The 19,435-nt window shown below is 42.1% G+C and overlaps 1 protein-coding gene across 1 annotated transcript in view; it reads right to left on the bottom strand.

Annotated features, from left to right (window-relative positions):
• Window positions 1-15,394, bottom strand: part of znf609b (zinc finger protein 609b) — a 44,629-nt gene extending 29,235 nt beyond the window's left edge. The window contains exon 1 of the mRNA XM_068761030.1: window positions 14,615-15,394. Coding sequence (XP_068617131.1) covers window positions 14,615-15,373 — 759 coding nt within the window. The 5' untranslated portion in view covers window positions 15,374-15,394. The remainder of the gene's footprint in view (window positions 1-14,614) is intronic.
• Between the last annotated feature and the right edge of the window lie 4,041 nt (window positions 15,395-19,435).

Below are 19,435 nucleotides of genomic sequence, written 5' to 3'. Positions count from 1 at the left end.
ATCCACGACGCTGGGCTGTGACATCATTGTTTTCAGAGTAGTCGTTTACACGAGGATGTGAAGGCAGCATTTTAAAATATGACATCCTGGAAACCTTTTTTTAAAACAACTGTTTGGGTAAAAAGGCTGTCAGGTAAAAAAAAACAACCTTTGTTCCTAATATTTTCCTTAAACAGCCAGCGCTAATCTCTACCTGAATGTTAATCTCAAAGCTCCACGGATATTTACAGTTTATCCCTTGGAGCAATGAAGGCTGTAGCCGGCAACATAAGGTTTAATACGTAATGATGAAGAGAAGAAGAAAAACATAGTTGTGGGTCACAAGAAGACCATAATAGTTCATTTTGTGATGCCACACGCATCATGTCTATGGCTTGTCTTGATAATTAGAATCTAATTTTAGAATAATCCAGGGAATTAAGTGAGAAAACCCTTTCTGGAGTAAAAGCACAGCAAAACAGGTCAACCTGGAAATAAGTCTAGTTTCGCAAGTACCGAATCAATCTAAAAGGAAAGCGTTGCTACTCAGTGGATGCACTTTGGCACAACAGCAAAAGGAGATTAAGCTACGAAGTGTTCCTAAAAAACTCGCTTAATCAAAAGACGGGTGTCAGCACAATATAGTGAGTCACATCGCTGCAGCCGCTGGTAGGGAACCTCTGAACACATTACATCTGCGTGCCCTTCACCTCATTAAAAGCACTAATAAGTCTAGCTGTGTCCATGCAGCAGCACATCGAACCCCATTATAATGAAGCTAACCTCTCCCTGCCAGCCGTTTGCAGGAGTCTGCTGCTCTCAGCTATCCACGTTTGATGACCTTGTTAGTTTGAGTGCCTAATCTGATAATGCCCTGATAAAAATAAGCAGTCAGTGCAGTCATTGTTGCCGCCGCCTCCTCCCCCCTCCTCCTCCTGCTCTCTTCAGCTGCCATCCACAAACACAGATGCATCCTTATTGAACCACGTGAGTATTTGGCATTGAAAAGAGGAATGCTTTTTAAAATCATGTGGCCACCTTTGAAAGACAAAGGACGTGACATAAATGATAAAACAACGTTTCATGCTGAAAAGGCCATATTATATGTTTAAGAACGAATTAATGCTTTTTAAGGATTATCAACAATGACTGCGCAGATCAGATTAAGTGATTAAACGTACAGCAGAGTCAGACTTTTTCACGGTCTTACTTGCCATTAACATAGATTGATAGAGTTTCAAGGACTGCCACTAAGACGATAGTGGAAGACAGTGGTGACGTCCGGGACCGACAAAGCTACGGTCAAGGACTGGATGGTAAAGAAAATAAGGAGTGAATATTTTAGGAACCCCAACACAAGCAACAGCAAGGACTCTGGAAGACCCTGAACACACAGCTGGAATCAAAGCAAGGAGGAAAAAACACACCGAGATAAGAAGCTCAATAAGAAGCTAAAGCTAAAGCTCCTCGAAGCTTCATCGGACACAGATTTTCATTCTTTATAAATCCTACAAAACCCAGCAGACCAGTCGATAATGCATGGTTAATGTTGACTTCAACACGGGCTTTATGATTAACTAATATGTGTGTGTGGTGTGTGGGTGGGGGTGCACATTACCGGTATATTTTACACTGAGTGACATATATTCAGATCAGGTATAAAAATACAAACAAAAAATACATAGATAATGCAACACAATAAAAAGTACCACATGAACAAGTAGATTTAACTGCAGAATCTTCACTTTTCAGGAGGCGCATAAACCTAATGGATATAATTAAATGCAATGCAGTTTCCCAGATGAACATACAGGCCTCTGTTGTGAAACGCAATTGAATGTGTGAGCTGAACTAATCACAAAGGACTAAACAACTCCCTCGTCTCCAATACAGAGAGAGAAGCTCATTTCCATGTTAACGTCGCCTTCATGGATCCACGTTCCCGTCTTCTCCCCTCAATTCAACTCCAACATCCTGGTCTTTTTTTGGTTCTCTCTGGAAATTGCATGGAGCAAGGGAAGAAAAGCCCCCGCTACTCTTTATTTATCAGAGGAACATTAGTGCTTATGCAGGTAACTGTACAGTCTTGTGAAAAGTCATCTCAGCAAAACAAGAGCTGCATGGGCCACTAATTCAGGAAGCTTGTCCTGAATATCAAGCTGGAGGGAGATAATAAAGTCCATTCCCGACGAGCTGAGCCATCAACCCTGGAGCCAATATGTGTAGCAGTGAAGTGCTGTCAGATGAAAACAGCAAGCAACCCAGAAAAATACAAGCCTGTACGCTTAACTTGCATTTAGAAATGCTTTCACTGTTCCGACGAGGACATCCAACGATCCCGTCTGCTGGACAGTTCTGTTTACACTCTACTGCCCATTTGCATTGACGCAACATGTTTCATGTCATTGTGCACTTGTATCGGTACAGAGTGTAACAATGGAAGTGTACCGGTACACTCTGTACAATCAGAAATTTAGGGCTTGGACGCCGACAGATGACGCGTGTACCTTCACAGTATCATGTACGAAATGTCAGCTGATTATCTATGTAGTAAAAAAAGACCTTATTTTCACTACACATGTTGCCTTTTTCAGGCTGAATGAAAAAAGGGAGTCTACGTCGTTCCATCTCTGGTAAGGCAGTGTAGATAGTGACGGGGCTGAAATACACAACAGAACAAACAGAAGACGGATCGGTATATAAATGGTGTGTGTGTGTGGCATTTTGACATTGCTTAGTGTGTTGACTGAAGGATTGAAAAAGCAGCTAGTAGCAGTTATCAGCTAACTTAAAAGCTCAAAGGGGAAAATCAACTAAAAAATGCATCCAATCCGGGGAATGACACGAGGTCCAAGAGCTCACGGCACCAGCTGCTGCACCATGATCCCTGCGTAACAAGCTACTGTTGACACAGTATTCATTGGAACACCACCAAAATGGTGCCGCTCTGCTACTGGTTAGCCTTGCACGACAACAACGCCACACAATGACGCACCTTAGGGCCCGTCAGCTACACAAACCCCTCTCTTTATCTACCAGCCTAGCAACTGGTAGGCAAACAGTAAAACATTCACATTAAAACACTGAGAATCACGCACACGTCAAAATAAATGCCACCTTCAACTTTGCATGTTTGCCTGAAGAGCATTAATCCGCCTCGATTGTATTCACATTTTCCTAGAAGCAAATTTGCCCAATTATTTCTTTTTCCCAGTAGTACTGCAACGTTACACACTTAAAACATCACACTGCAATAAATAAGTAATTCAACTGACGATTGCTGACCAAATAGGGGTGGGAGTTGAAAAACAACAAATTGGATTGACAATCGCCACCAGATAATGAAAGCTTCTGTATTCAAGGACACTGAGGCAGTCTCCATTCAGTATCAGTATTCATAAGAGGACTTGCTGTGGCGGGGATGACTTTGATGCATGTGGTATTCTTGTTTAAGGGAAAGAAACAGCATGAGAAAAATCAAACTCGTACACCAGAGACCACAGAGGTCTTTGGCAAAGAATCCATTTTTGAGAAGAGGAATGAACAGAGATAACCTTCTTATTATTTTTTTTAATTAGATTTGACATCGGAGGTTTCTTTTCTAGTAAACCGTGCAAATATAAACATCCTATGAGACACAGGGATCAAGAGTCTGGTATGAGAGACTGCAGCATCAATTCATTGTTCGCTTGACAACAAGAAACGGGTGAAGGATATCAATTCTAATTTCCTTTAAACAATTTACTGTATTAAAACAAACGGCCTGACTCCTGTTTAATGTGGGAAGTATTGAATTCAATACAAGAGTTTCGCGGTTCATGTTGGGTTAACTTTATAAGTCTGTATCGTGTTCTATGTTTTATATGGTCGCCACCCTTTCGTGGGCCAATTCTAGCCCTGGTCAAAGAGCCACTGGCAAACATAAATGTAACGTGTTGTGTAAAGAGTGACAGACTCCTTGATGCCAGAGTCAAATAGCTCCATGTCATCGAGTTAAAAAAAGGACTTGGCAGCAACACAAAGGCCCAGAGAAGGCAGTGGAACAGAACCGCCCCAGCAGTGTTTGTACATTTAATGAACATATAGTTTGTTTATCTATGCAGTAACTTTTGAAACGCATTAGATGAGGGAGAGGATGTAGACGAGCTTGGGTGATGATGAAGCATTAAGTTGTTGGACTGAAGCCCAGGACGGGGACAGACACGAGCTCTACCTCATTGTCCAACACTGTCTCTTGCTGGCATGTTCAATGTGAAGGTCGTCAGCGCGACTCCTGCAAGAATGGTGCTGAACATGCAACTCTAAAGCCAACACGCTTGAACAAAAGGAAAACACTTCAAAAGAAGAAAGAAAGACTGACACCCCCCCGAGGATCAGTATTGGTGATGTCTAGTATATATTTTTAATTGAATGGAATATAATTACTTGCTTTGATTGTCAACTCTTTATTAAAAAACTTAAATTTACATAATTTCGATCAGAGAACATCCACTGGAGCAAAAACACGTCTCTATAATGAGTCACCATTGATTTCCTTACGTAACAGAGAGCCTTGCGGACCAACAAACCTGCACGTTAGCATATTTTGTGGTGTCGGCTGAGTGCGTGTCGTAGAACAACAGACCGATGGGAACAATTTCAGTAGGAAATAGTCAATTTAAATTTATCAGACATTTTGCATTGAACAAGAGCCCTCTAAAAGGCAAACCTAGTTACAAATTCAGTCCGATAGAGTGCATGATGCAAGCTTCCATGGACTCATGAATGTTTGACATTGGTCCCAAAGGACAGACGTGCTCTCTCTTTAATTTCTATCAGCAGTATAATCCCCTTTTGAAACCCTTTTTAGGGTGAATTTAGAAAGGCTCTGCATTCAAAGAGATGAGTGGAAAGAAGGGGGCGGGAATAATCACAAGGGCCTAGCTGTCTGTGTGGATTAGAATGGCAAAGAAAATCCTTTCATCTCAGATCTGTACTTCCACGCTTGGAAGGATGTACTCATGCACAAAATAAAACTAACTTTATTGAATTTATTTAGTGAAACTAGCGCCCCCCCCATATATGAACAGATGATATTCAATTATGCTCTGAACGGGCACCGTAGTCACTGGATTAGAGGAAGGCTGGTATAAAAGCTCTGCTCTCGAGGCTGACCTCTCGGTTTGGCTTTTAGGCAAGACAGAGCGCATGATCCAACTTCTCCAATTTCTCCTGCTGAAATGTGGAATGCTGCTTTATTTTTGGCAGACAGCCTTTCAACACGCTGCCAAATGTAACGAGAGGGATAAGCCCACAGAACGCCGTCAACCAGCAAACAAACATCCCCAAACAACACCATCTGACAGATAAGAGAATGGATTAGCCACTAGGTGCGCTTGCTCAGTCGTCGACTCTCGGTGAGGGTTTAACAGAGTAACATGACATCGCAGCGTGTTACGCGAGTCACCTCTCAAAATACTGAAACTGTGAAATCAACACTTCGCGTGCATAAATAATGTATTGGTTAAATACGTATAAAATTAAATTAATCGGAAATTTCTGCTTCTTTAAAAGTTACAATAATAAAATCTAGTTCGTAAAAAAAATATCAGAAGGACCTCATTCATTCAACAATTCCGTTTGTCAGGTAGAAGAAGTCAGTGGGATAGAAGATGCTGCTCAATGCAAACGTAAAATGCCACACTTGTTGGCCTTTTTGCTGACTGCCTGCTGGCCTGGAACTCAGGCCGTGTCCACACGTAGCTGGGTATCTCTAAAAACAAAGATATTTTTCTACGGTTCGGCAAATCAACCACAGGAAACAGTATATTTCTGTCACTAAAAACTATGGTTTTTGAAAACTTGAGTTTTAAGTTTTGAAACGTCAACCAACAAAAGCAATTGTGACGTCATATGTGCGCAACCTGTGTTTACATTCAGAAACAGCATGGATGCCTTCAACACATATCACTTATTCCTTACTTGTTGACTTTATATTCATAAACAATTTTTTTTTGATGAGGTCGTGTGGAAGCAATTTTCTTCCAAAGCGGATGTGGAAGAATATTCGGTTTAAAAAAAAACCTGGCTACGTGTGTACATGGCCTTAAACTCACCCGCTGCAACGGTGTTACGCCGCCGCTGCCTTTTCTCAGTCTAAACAAAGAGATTGTCGTGAGAGGTTCAAGCACGCCGTCACCAGAAACTCTTGTCTGGGAACTCAGATGAGAAAACTCGAGTCTCAACACAGAAACCCAACCGACCGCAAACAAATGTTTTGTTTTCCCCAGAGGCTATAAAACCAATAAAATGGTATTTATAGATAAAGTAGAAGTGTGGGACCTGGTGCAGATAAGAATCCGACTGGGCTGTATGGCAATGCTGCACCGTCTCCTGATGAAATGGTTATTTGTATTTCCCATGCATTACAATTTGAAAGGAACAAATATGTTGAAGTAATGTTATAATGAAATAAGGAATCCTACAAAAGACACTGATATTTTTTTTTAACTCGCTTCATTGGCTGCCAACAGTCTCTTAGAGGAGTATTTGGGGGAGGGGAAGGCACATAATCCTCCGTCTAATCACTCCTTGCTTAAACACTGCCTTGTTGTTAACTTCCTCTTTGTTTAACTGCAAACCTGTCACAAGGAGTTAAGCTCTTGGACTGAATGGTTTCTCATCAGCCGTTTCATGGTCAAACCGGTTTAATATTGAGATTTATTTTAGCGTGCGCTATAAAATGTCCAAATGGAGGACCGAGAGCGTTCAACTGCAACTGAGGAGTCATCAAACACAGACCGCAAACTCTTACAAGCATAGCAAGTCAGTACCAACTTTAAGCCACTTTTTCCCTCACTGGTAGAAAATTCCAGTTGGGGGGGGGGGGGGGGGATGTCTGCTCCTCCCCACTGTGTGGGTTTTGTTCTGCTAATCAGGCCACATGCCTCAAGGATTCAGGAATCCAAGAGCTCTCAGCCAGCTCCGCTCATTCCACACAGCCACGGCAGCCTGTGACAAACTATTCAGTGTATTGGGGGGTTAAAGACTCTATCCATTCATAACACCGTTCAACCCCCCCTCACCCACTAATCTCAGGCAGCTCTTTATCCCACCCCCTTCCCTTGCTCCTCATATGCCCTCTCTCTACCCTCTCACGGTACCACAACAGTCTTTTTATCTATGTACATGCTGCAATCTGGGTCTGAACGGTCTCATGGTTTATTATAGTAGCGTAGCCCAACCACACACCCACCACAGTTTCAAATGGAAGAAACAGAAGTAAGCATTCGCCGAGTCAGTGCAACGAAACTCTTTTGAGATTTCTCTTTCCTTTCTGATTTCCGTGTTTCCTCTCTGCTCTCGCCTGCCTGGATCTCTTTCTACTCGCGCTTTGAATGGTGAAATGTGGCACACTGGAAATTTGCAGGCCGACAATGGAAGACAGCTGCTCTGGCTGCATAAGTCTTTCATGAGCTGAATTAGTCCGACAACCCTTTGCCTGCCCCCCCCAAACAGCAAGCCGATCCAGACACAGCAACACACCTCATGGAAAGCTTCACAGAGAAAGCGATGCGGAGCGAAAGACCGACCATGACAAGGGCTTTGTTTGACAGAGCTGTAATTTATTTTCCAAAACTAGCCCAATGTTTCGTGTCCCTGCAGAAAACAGAATTTAAACCAGTTAAAAGACGTTTCTCAAATTATAATGATGTTAAAATAATTTCAATGAGCAAAACACTTTTCAGACTATATACTTGGACCCTGAAATGCCTATATATTTGATTAATTAAAAATACATGCATTCAACAATGATAACTGGGTTGTGAGTTACATAGGGGTGTAACGGTACACTAAAATGTAATTTCAGTTCGATTTATTTTCGGGACAAAAAAGGCAGAAAAAAATTTACTTAAAATGCTTTTATTTTTTAAAAATGAAAACAATAGAATTTGTATAAATAAATAAAAGTGACCCATTTGGGTGATATTTCAAATAAATTAGACTGTTTTTAAATCTACTGTATTGTAACAATTAAAAAAGCTTAATAAAATTATTAATAAGTTAAAACTGTAAACAGCCTGAATATGACAAATGTAACTAGTACTACTAACTATTCAAGCTTAAAGGTTTTGGCTAGAAAGATCAACTTTATCCACATTTTCTGCAGAAAGCACAGACCTGGTTGCCGTGACAACATCTCCAGCAGAGGAGAAAACCCGCTCACTAGCTACAGAGCTAGCTGGAATACAGAGCTATTGCTTTGCTAGTTTTGCTATGTGTGCACGCCTGCGAGCTTCCAGCGCGCCTCCCCGTCAGTCAATGGTGTCCGACACTCAGAGGCGTCCGTGAGGAAACTCGACCAGGACTTCAGTTCCGCACGGAGAGCTTAGATAAATTGAATGAGAAAAAATGCATAAAACGGAAACAGTACGCAAGTAGACCGAACCGAACATGCAGAACCGAAATGGTTCAATACATTAAGTGAACAGTTACACACCTAGTGTTGCAGTATATTTCCAAGACGGGCCTGTGATACCTGTTGCATTTCATTAGGTAAATTATGTTTAACATACCAGTGAAAAATCCGAAGCATGAAAAGTAATATTCCAAAGATCATAATGTCCGAAAACACAGGAAGCATTATTTGTCGTAACGCTCCAATAAATCTAACATCTTTAATCAAAAAACTAATTACTTACAACTACGGCCAAATTATTCTAAAATGTTCTGTATAAACACTTCACAATTCTGTATTTTTACTGACTGAATCTATTCCATGAAGGAGCACATTGAGGCTTTCACGGTGCGCGCGAGGAGTCAAGAGGTTGATATGCACCTTGATTAGCTTCAGGAAAATGATCAGATTTGATTCAGAAACACTCCTCTCCTGATTAGGACTGCCTAAAATTAACAATTTTCAGAGGATCCGTAAATCAACCACATGGATATAATACGAGCCCCCCCAGGTATATAACAATGCAATTTTAAGCTAAAAGGGAAAGTGTTTATTACTAGCAATTATGGAAGGAACATTAAGAGGACTGAAACACTGCAGAGGCGTTCTCATTGGGAATTTGATTGTTTCAGTTCAGTTTACATGACAGAGTTTACATTCTAGAGTTCATTTTCAAAAGGTTGCACATACTAGAAACGTTAGGGTGAACCATGAGTATTCCTCATTTGTATTGCTGGGCTAGCTTATCATTCTGGTATAATAGTGACTTGTGTTCCAATTTTTGTGTGTATGTCATACAACACCGTGACAGATCTTCAAGCTACATTTAACAAAGGCAACCTGAGTAAACAAATTGTTTCATTTTAAATTCCTACATTATTTTATACGACAAAATGATTAGCCACATCAGAGAAAAGGCTTTGTCCTGCACTGAACCTAATAACTACAGTAGCTGTGCCCCCTTCAGCAGCAACAGCTGCAAGCCAACTATTCCAATAACTGGAGATCAGGCTCCGGCTTTGCGGAGGTGGAATTTTTCCCCACTGTTCTTTGTAGTGCTGCTTTTGTGCAGCCACACCGGAGGCTTTGTGAGCATGGACTTCTCTTTTCAGGTCCTGCCACAGCATCCTAATCTGATTCAGGTTTAGACTTTTACTAGGCTACTCCAAAACTATCATTTCATTCCTTTTGAACCACAGACACTTACTGTCATGCCTGCGTTTATTGACTTGCTGCTGCTGCTTGAGCTTCCGCTGAGCCTGCAGACCCAATCTCCTTTAAATTTTCTGCCCGAGAGCAGAATTCAATACTGTATTCCTTAAATTATGGCAAATCCTCCTGGACATCCCAGGCAATACTACACTGCTGCCTCCTTACTTGACCGGAGATACAATGATAGTTTAATTGAAAGCTGTGCTGCATTTGCACCAGATGTAACAAAGCTCTTCCTGTCAAAAGCTTCATTAAATGGTTCATCAAGGTGTGTTGTGACGAACTTCAGACATGCCTTATAATCTCCTGGGTTACCAGCTGCTTTCTCTGGGCCACTCCATGGATGCAGAGTCTCTTTTGAATCGTTAGAGCCATAAATAAAGACCTTTATTGAGTCGAGTGTGTTCTGCAGTTCCTTGATTATTTTTCTGTGATTCCTGTATTAACTTTTTTAACGTTTTGAAAGGAATGTTGTAAGATTGGCCACTTTTTGGACGGTTCATTCTTGTTCAGACCCACTCCATTAGTAGATGATGCATTTCAATGTGGACCTGTGGAGGCTCACAGCCCAGGTTAGCTTCATGACTCTTCTCCACACTGACGTACTTCACCACTTTGGCACAGTCTGCTACTGGAGAGACTGAGTACTAACCACATTCACAAATGTTTAAATTTAGGTGATTATTTGATTGACCGGGGCTTGTCGTCATCAGGCCGGGGAGTTTATAGCCCAGTTGCAACCAGTCAATAATCCAAGTTTTGCTTATTTAATAAAAGCATTCAACTTCTACTTTACGCAAGGTGCCTTTGATTTATGTTTAACTCAGTCTAAAGTCTAAAGTCTGGGATGCATTGTATGAGACATCGTTGTATTCATATAATTTATCGATTTTAAATGCAGTTTTTAGCACTGCATTTGATGAAGCGTTGAAGATGAAAGTAAACTGTGAAAAACTGTTCCCTCAGACACTCCAGGAGCTAGTGACCGTTGGACGCAAATGCATTTAATGGTGACATTTACAAAGGCCAGTATTTTTGCAGCAATTTCCTTTCCCCCTATACTGTGATTACAAATGCCATTTGGATATTCTCTGATTCTGCAAGCCGTTTTCATTTCCGATGGTATATCGGTGAGGAATAAGACAGCAAACCTTGAAAATGTGTGGCATACCCCCGTTGAGTAAAAGACGAACCCTGAAACGCATACGTACACATTGAAAGAAAATTGCAATATTACTGCAATGACATTTTTATATCCATTCCAGCAGCTGCTCAATTATTTAAAATAATGACATCATTTTTCTACTTTATAAAAAGTGTTTAGTTCTTGCCTACAAGCTCAAACCAGTTCACGTTATAATAATTGGAGCAGCAGCTAATGGCAGCTGTGGAAAACAATTAGTGTCAAATGTTTTCTTCCTGTAACAGAGAGGGTCTCCCTGAGGGTGTGGGGGCTTCACGCAGGCAGAGGCAGCGATGTAGGAACAGAACAGCACGGAACCGAGGCTAAACCGTGCATCTGAACATTTACTCACCAGCATGTATGTGGCTTCAGAAAGGTTACCATCAAACACTGAGTGATTCAGTGATTAGAGTTACGGGAATATTAATTTGACTTTTTGTCTAAATATAAAATACAACAATTTTTCATTGAGTTTAAAAAAAATATCTAAATTTAAACCACAACAATGAAAACCTGATAAAATGCTATAATCAAACTACTTCGTACACACCAGAAAATACTACTACTACTACTAATAATAGGAAAGTGGGTGTTTGATATCACATCCACTTACAGTAAGAAGGGGAGGCTCCAAATGTTTCAGAGACTTAAGAAGCTTTTTAAATCCTTACCAGCTAATACGTCCATTAATAATCTATCCCCATGGTATTTGCTTTAGCAGAACGTGGACAGACTCGCTTCACATTGAGCTTCTTCGTGAAATTTACTCCCCCTCGTTAAAACAAGTCGCCATCTTTTGTCTGTTCCAGTGCCTTTCAAACGGTACGACTTAAAAAGAATGTGCTTTCATGCAAAAGCGACAATCAGTCAGGCAAAGAGAAAATACTGAAGCCAACACTAATGAAATCCTGCGCTCTCCCAGGCGAGCATCAGCGGCTACGCAGAGCAGCGGCTCAGCCCTTTCATTCAAGGGCAGCCTTTCCTCTCTCCTTCCCCCTTTCAAAGTAGCATTGCCAATGTAATTTTCCATGAGAGCTACTTCATTTATCAAGGCCAGTGGCACATTGAGGCAGCTGACGAACGCCGATGCTCCTCTAGACTTGTATAATGAGAGGTGGGAGATTGAGACACACTCAGCGGTGGTTAGCACTTGTACGGAGGAAGTAGAGATGATTTATTCAGCATTTGAGAGTCAATTCCTTTTGGGGAGCTTCAAATAAGGACACAGACAATGTAGCCAACGCCATGACACCTCCAACAGAGAACAAGAGAGCCAGAGAGACGCATACTGATTACCCCTTGAATCACACTGACCACGTGACAGCTAGTAATTTCAATTCAACGGTCATGTCATAATAATGCAGAAACGTTTCCAAGTCTGGTATATTTTCAATAGTAAAAGGTGTGGAACATACAGCAGGGAAACCTTTCCATGGGTATTGGACAGTTGGAAGGAAGTTCGGGTGAACAGGAAACATTTGAGGGCTAACTTTTAAACCTCAGCACTAAAACCTGTCACATTCAATAAGCAACTAGTAAGTGGATGTCATCCAAGTCATTATCAGAATTCAAGCCCTTGGACCCCTAATATTTAAGAAAGAATCACACCAATAGATTAACCTTGACAATCTTCTTTTGTTCCGTTTAGTGAGCAATTTTAAAAATCAAACAATGCGTTCTAGTTCCTTTCTATTACAACTCTTCTCACATCGGAGCTCCTTAACCTTACCTTTTCACGGCTCCTTGAATGAGTCGCAAGAGCTAACTGCTGGTATGAGCCTGTCATCTGCCAACTATTCCAGTTGGCATTCTCCTCCCCTTCCACTACCTGTGTGTGTCACTGTTCAAAATCCCCAGCTGCATGCGAAAACAGCCGCCTCCAAACCTGCAACCCTCGTGATGAAAATGGCTGAGGCTATTTGAAAACGCTTCAGATGCAGGCCTGCTTGGTTCTTTAGCAGTTATTCGTTCATTTCCCAATCAAACACACCGATTTGTTTGACGCAGTGTAAACGGAGCAGAGGGTTATATTCTTCTGTCCTTGAATGACAGTGGGTACGGCCTTTCCTTCTTTCCGCCACAGACTAGAACAGTGTGGAGTCGTGGCCACGCAAGTATAACCAGTTGGGAAAATAATTATTAGTCTGCGCTCATTCAAATGTTTACGAGCAGTAATTATCAAGCCCATGAGGTGTGGACTAATCTTTACTGTATCGCGCTTGGCCTTTTTTCTGCAGCTGTGTTGCAACGGCCGGTTTCTCCATGTTGAGGTTTACGCCACAAGCCGATTTACAACGTTCGGATGGCACAGACGGGTTTTTTGCTTGGCTGGGCAGGAGGAAATAATTTTTAGAAGGACTTTCACCAAAATCCATTAACATGGGTTACCATCCTCAAAGGCGTTGGTGTTCTCAAGGGCCATCCCAGCTATATAAAGACAGCCATGACCCTCTCCTTTATTCAGTACCTTCCAACCCATTCCGTGTGGGTCTCGCTCAAAAGCATTTTCATTGCAAAGACTTTCCAGTAATTTCCTCTCGAATCAGTCTGGGAGACTCCCCCCAGCTTGTGTTCCTGGGCTGGTTGTCCTGGATTTAAGGAATCAAACAGGCTTCCTCACAGCCCATCCCCCCCGCACGCCACTTTCAGAGCAGCAGGAAAAACGACGAAGGCGTGCTTTGCACCAGCTCCCTCCCCCACACACTGTTCCACTAGGCATTGCTGGGGCTTGTGGGATTAAGAATGGAGCACGATGACAGACAAAAACAGTCCTCAGCACCTCCCTGCTCTGCTGTCTTTTATACTGGCGGAGCATGAAAGGGCTGCTATGAGGCACCACAATAGAGACACTGATAGATCAACTCTGTGAGTGAACAAGATAACTGTGAGGGAATAAAAACACAAATCTTTATATTGTTCTTGTACGATGGTCTCAGCGTTGATATCGCGGGGGGGGGGGGGGGTGAAAGAACGAGACATTGACTTATCACAGACGTGGTGTGTGTGTGTGTGTGGATACTAATGCCCACTACAGATTTAACACGATATTTCACAGAAATTGGCCACTATGTACGAATATTTAATAACAAGGATGCATTTCTTATAAAACGAGTCAAAGATTGACTCATGAAGGGAAGAGAAAGCACAATGCCTCATGCAGCTGGTCTCAGCTTCGTTTTTGTCGAGGGTGCTCTTATTCACCATGTGCTAATAAAAGAAAGAACAGCAGTAGGTCTTTTTATGCGTCACTCGTGAGGCCGCTTTAGGCAGTAGACTATCTCCTAGCCTTCTACAAGCGACAGGCAATTCACAAAGCACTTTCGATTAGCCTCTTTTGTTTATTAATTTAATACTATGGTAATTCATCTGATGAAAGCCTTTATTGTTTCAGAGATGCTTTTCACTGACAACTCCGCAATTGCCTGTTGTTGGCTTTAAAAAAAAAAAAAAGTAAAAACTGGGTTGCCGCCAGCACGTGTCAACAACTGTGAGCTCTGAGCACGAGTTTAACAGCCCCTTATGGAAGACCCTCCAAAATAAATAGCAGTTAGCGCAGGCTCATTTAGAACATTGTGTTTGAAACAGAACAATAAACTGCATATTTGTTGGAAGGAACTAGTTAGCAGAATACATTTTGAAACATTTAATGCTGCATGTTATGTGTGTAACTATCACCATTAGGATCATCATCCAGCATTACAGCGTAACATGTGGCTGAATCGTTTCCTTCGACAAACAAATATGACTTTCAGTGGAATAAAATAAGATAAAATAAAAGCAGGCGGAATGAAGCAAACACGTACCTTTTCAATTTTCAACTTCTTTAAGGCCTTGCATTCACTACTTCCATTTTCCACCTCCTCTGGCTCCGTGTTTGATGTCAGCGCCGGTACTATCCCAACAGGTTCAAGTGTAATATTCCCCATTTGATTGGCTTCTGCCAAGTCTGTTGATTGCGTGTTCTCAAAGGACGCATTACGACTGTTCCCCAGGGCAATTTGGGCTTGAGACACAACGTCCTTCTCTGCGGCAGCTATTGCCACGACTGGGGATCCATCCGTTTTGTCTTTCTTGCTTTTCCCACTAGCCCCTTCCTTCTCCTTTTTACCACCCAGAACACCTCTGGAGGCTTTGCCCCCTTTTTCCATGTTTTTCCCAGAGGTGGAATTATTGCCAGCAGCTGCTGCACTTGCTGCTGTGCCTGTTGGCTCCCCTTGAGTCCGTCCTGCAGTTTCTTTTTTGCCCCCATCTCCAGACGAGGGTTTGCTACTATTGTCTTTAGAGTTCTTACTGCGCTTGTATTTGGATTTGCTTTCTTTGCCTTGAGAGCCAGACACGGGACTAACAAACCTGATGTTGTCAGGCAACGCTGCCACTGCACTGGGTGGTGCTGCCATGCCGTCCTTGGTGCCAGACATCTCAAGTTTGTCTTTCTCTAAATCAGCGTCAAGGTCAATAATCAGATTTCCAACACCGATATCCCACTCATCCCCGCTGTCGTAAGTGTCCACCGCATTAGAGTCCACACCTTTCCCGCCTGCAGTGCCACCACTTAGGGACATCTTAGTGCCAACGGCCCAGGTTTGCCTCAGTGACGTCCGACACCCTCTCAGACGGTTGGGACTTGGTGGCAAGGGTTAGAGAATCCTCACGGCCTACTTGATCTTGTCCCATCTATCCATTTTTTGCCCTGGAAAGAAGAGAGACAAATATATTAGTCTGTTATTTCTGACACAGATAATTCTAGGGCACTGCCACCACACAGCAGAACACTTCACCAGGCACAGTCGATCATCAGCCAGTAATTTTCTGTGCAAACCACAATGGTAATACCCACTGGTGTGACAACACTGCTCCGAAAACTCTGTCCTCATAATCACTTCCCACAGTCGTCATGGCAACCGTGGGAAATGTAGCTTAAAACCTGCTTTGACAGCCAAGGTGGCCCCACTGCTCTGAATGACTGGCTCTCTTTTCACAAGGCACTGTGCTGATAGTGTCACTGGTGATAAATACGGAGTAGATGCCCCCCCCCACCTCCCCCCCCTCCCCCACATGGGTTATGGAGCTGTGTCTTTTCAATTTGAGAACACATTGCTAATCTTGCATTAAGAGCTTAAAACATGAATGAGCCTGTGTCTGCCTCAGGCACCCATTGTTTGCTGTATTTGCTTGCACCACATAGCCCAAAAGGTCACCGTGTTTCATACCTTTCAGCGTATTAATTCAAGGACAGATCGTGGTGTGAGGTTCGAAGGTCTGAAGTTCATCATGAATTTAAAAAAGAGGTCGTAAGTGGTGTCTTTAAAGCGGGACAAACTAGCACTGGTTTCCCAAAGGCTGAAGTCAGCTTTCCATCTCCTATCTGCAAAGCTCTACGGGGAAGATACGCCTGTGATCTACAGCAGAGCAACAGGAAAAACTTGAACATTCCTTGGTTGGTTTGTGTTTGTCGATGGTAACCGGCTTCGAACGCGTCTCTTTAACACATTTGTTGTTTTTTAAACTATAGTTAAAATATAATAACTTTAACTAGTGTAAATTGAATTTCATTGTATACCGCTTCCAGTATTATGAGTGATTTAAAACCCCATTTAGATTTCTAAAAATGTTATTATATTGATTATTTCTAGCAAATTCTACTAATACAATGTCCGTTTGGCCTTTGCTTCATTTTACAGAGGGTTAACAATCAAGTTTTCTTCTTTTCAACCTCACAATCAATCCCTGCTGTGAGATGTTAACATCTCAAAGCTCCAAATATGATCTCTAAAAACCTCTTTAGTGTAACTAAATATTTTTATTGGCTGTATTTGTGTGCCTAAAATTCTGCAGGCCTGATGCATGATGAAAGTGTTTTCTGAATCCATGTACGTCCTGAACATGTGTCATGCATGTTTCTGTGTGAACACACTCCTCCCACATTCCTTGCACAAGTATGGGAGAAACAGCGAGCCACACTCGCAACCTTATATCTTATTTCTACCTTCCATTTTGAATTCGGCAATTGATCGTGTCAAGCAAAGACACATCTATCTTCCATCTGAGTCCATCCATTCATCTGTTTCTCATGATAAACAAAGTGAATGATGAGGAAGCAAGGCTCAAATAACTCTGCAGTAGTGCTATTCGGGTTGATAAAATCCATGCTGCCTGAAGAAGATATGAAGTCTGATGATTCCATTTGTACACCACAGATCCTTTTTGCAAAGCAGCCCACCAGCACACAGGGAAAAACTAGAACGGCATGAAATTCAGTACAATGAGTCTCGTGTCTGATGAACAACCACTGTGTGTTTGTGGTTTGGCAGCTTGCACAGTAAACCCTGATATCCGACATCTCTTCTCAAGAGACCTCCTAACCATAGCTGATGAAAGCGCTAGTATTCAGTACGGGGTGTTTTTGCGACTAACAATAAATGCCTCGTCTTAAACAAGCCTAAATTCTAAATACAACAGTTTGGACTCGGAAAAAAAACCTGGCAATTTGATAAATCGATAAACTGTAATCTTACTGACAAACGTAACTGCGGAGATTTACAGCATCTTAAAAACGAAAATACTTTCATGCATTTTAATGATTAATTAGGTGAACCAAAGAACACAACGTGGTATGTTATATAGTATGATGTAACATACCAAATTACTAAACTATTTACTTGCTTGACACATGTTTGATCCTGATGAGATCGTCAACTAAAATCCAGTAGCTATGACAGCATTCCCCCGGATATTAGAAACACATAATATATCGTTTACTGTTGGCATTACAGTTTAGTTAATATTTCCAATTGAAGTACTTTAAGAACTATTGTTGACGTATTTATTACACCGTTGTGTTAAAGCCCAGTGAGAACTTCCTTTCTGGACTATCGGCAGCATATTTCCCTCTACTCTTAAAAGCTGGGTGGTTCCCTCTGGCTGACGGAGCAGCAGTCCTCTTGCACCATTACTCATCACTCAACAGTGCAGCAGTCAGTGCATAAGAGGCCTTTCATTCCACCCCCTGCAGTTACAGAGGTAAGACTGTTGAAGCGTCTCTTGATCACCGTGCCTGCTTATTCCTCACAGATGGCCCCCTAAAAGGAACAACAGTCCCTGGCAGGTTTTTGTGGGTGGAGCGACACAGCTGTCCCTGCTTGACAGGGTAAACAGTTGTGCGGTCTAATTTGTCCGACACCTCCACAAAAGAGAGGTTGTAACTCTATCGGCAGTTGACCTACTGTACTGCCCTCAGCAAGGAAATATCCCAGTGAGTGCCCTGTTGAGCGAAAGGCATGCAGGCTGTGCAACTCCCAGAGTGCTTGTCCTTTTTCTCACAGATCCAGTTTCATTGAGCAATCTATCACAGAGGCTGCATGAGTTGCAATGAAAGTGCACCAAACGACGGGGGGTGGGAGCAGATTTCTGGTCGATTTGTGGAACGCAACAATCTGCTGGTGCGAGATAGCTTTCAGGACGGGTCCAACCAAACAAGCTTCTGTACAGGAAACGTGCATCAATCATAAGTTGATGGTCACATAAAAGCAAAGAACCCTGGATGTACTTGTCCATTTTAATTACTGCTCACATGTAACTAGCAAAGGCATTTGATCCAAACAGCGTTCTAGCTCCAACAATGCTAAACAAGCAATGTCCCCTTGTTTTGCAGCACAGGCAGATACAATACTCTAAAATGTATGGCATTGACTCAATACGCATTAATTTTTCACAGCAAAAACAATCAGAGGCATCTGAGGGGCCATTTGGCTGCATTGTGGCCTCTTTATGTGACAATGTTGAAGCAAACTCCATGCCTTCAACCAAATGGGCTCCAGAGCGAAACCTTGTGAAAACTTCATTCGCCCGTTGCGGTTCAAACATAAAGCCACAATGTGACGTGCAGAATCCGTCAAGTTTATTTACACTCTTTCCGATGTCTACATATATATCGTTCCGCGAGGTTTTGTTACATTTTACCACGAGCTAATCCTCGGACAAACGTTCTCGATCAGTTCTCGCACATCTATGTGAACGTGGATTATTTTAGAAAAGCTGTTGTGCGAACGCAGAACCTTTTGGGAAACACAAAGGAAAAACAGTTGCGGTGTACACGGGGACCAAAAGACCAAATACTTGCCCTGCAAAGACACAATTAACTGGATAAATGGTGATGGATTTCCAAGAGCACTCGGTCTGGAAAAACATTCCATGAACTGAGACAATAAACCAAATGGAAAGAAAGAGATGACTTGTTTATTTCTTATTAAGATTAATGTGGTTTTTTTTGCAGAATGGGCGAGTTTGTCCACTGTGTTCAAACTACTGTGTAAAAACTACTTTCATTTTTGACCTCCGTTTCACTTTGTTGATTAACTGACTACCTTCCGATAAGCAAAGGGAAACAACTATATATTAATCTTACGACTACACAACTGTTCATAATCAGTACAAGGGCTAAGCATACGCCTACACGAAACCTGTAAAGTCCATCTGCTGTTCCTTTAGCATACAATTCACTTTGACAAATATCTTACCAGATTGAAACTTAAGTTGGGCAGCAATAAGTATGGAAACACACAGGGTCTGGCCATGCGCAGCCGTTTCTCTTCAGGTCACGTAAAAGTCAAGTTCCCATGTTGGAG

This window comes from Brachionichthys hirsutus, chromosome 1, assembly GCF_040956055.1.
Source record: "Brachionichthys hirsutus isolate HB-005 chromosome 1, CSIRO-AGI_Bhir_v1, whole genome shotgun sequence".
NCBI lineage: Eukaryota > Metazoa > Chordata > Actinopteri > Lophiiformes > Brachionichthyidae > Brachionichthys > Brachionichthys hirsutus.
The sequence above is the reverse complement of the archived record's forward strand: the minus strand, read 5'-3'. Positions and strand labels throughout refer to the sequence as shown.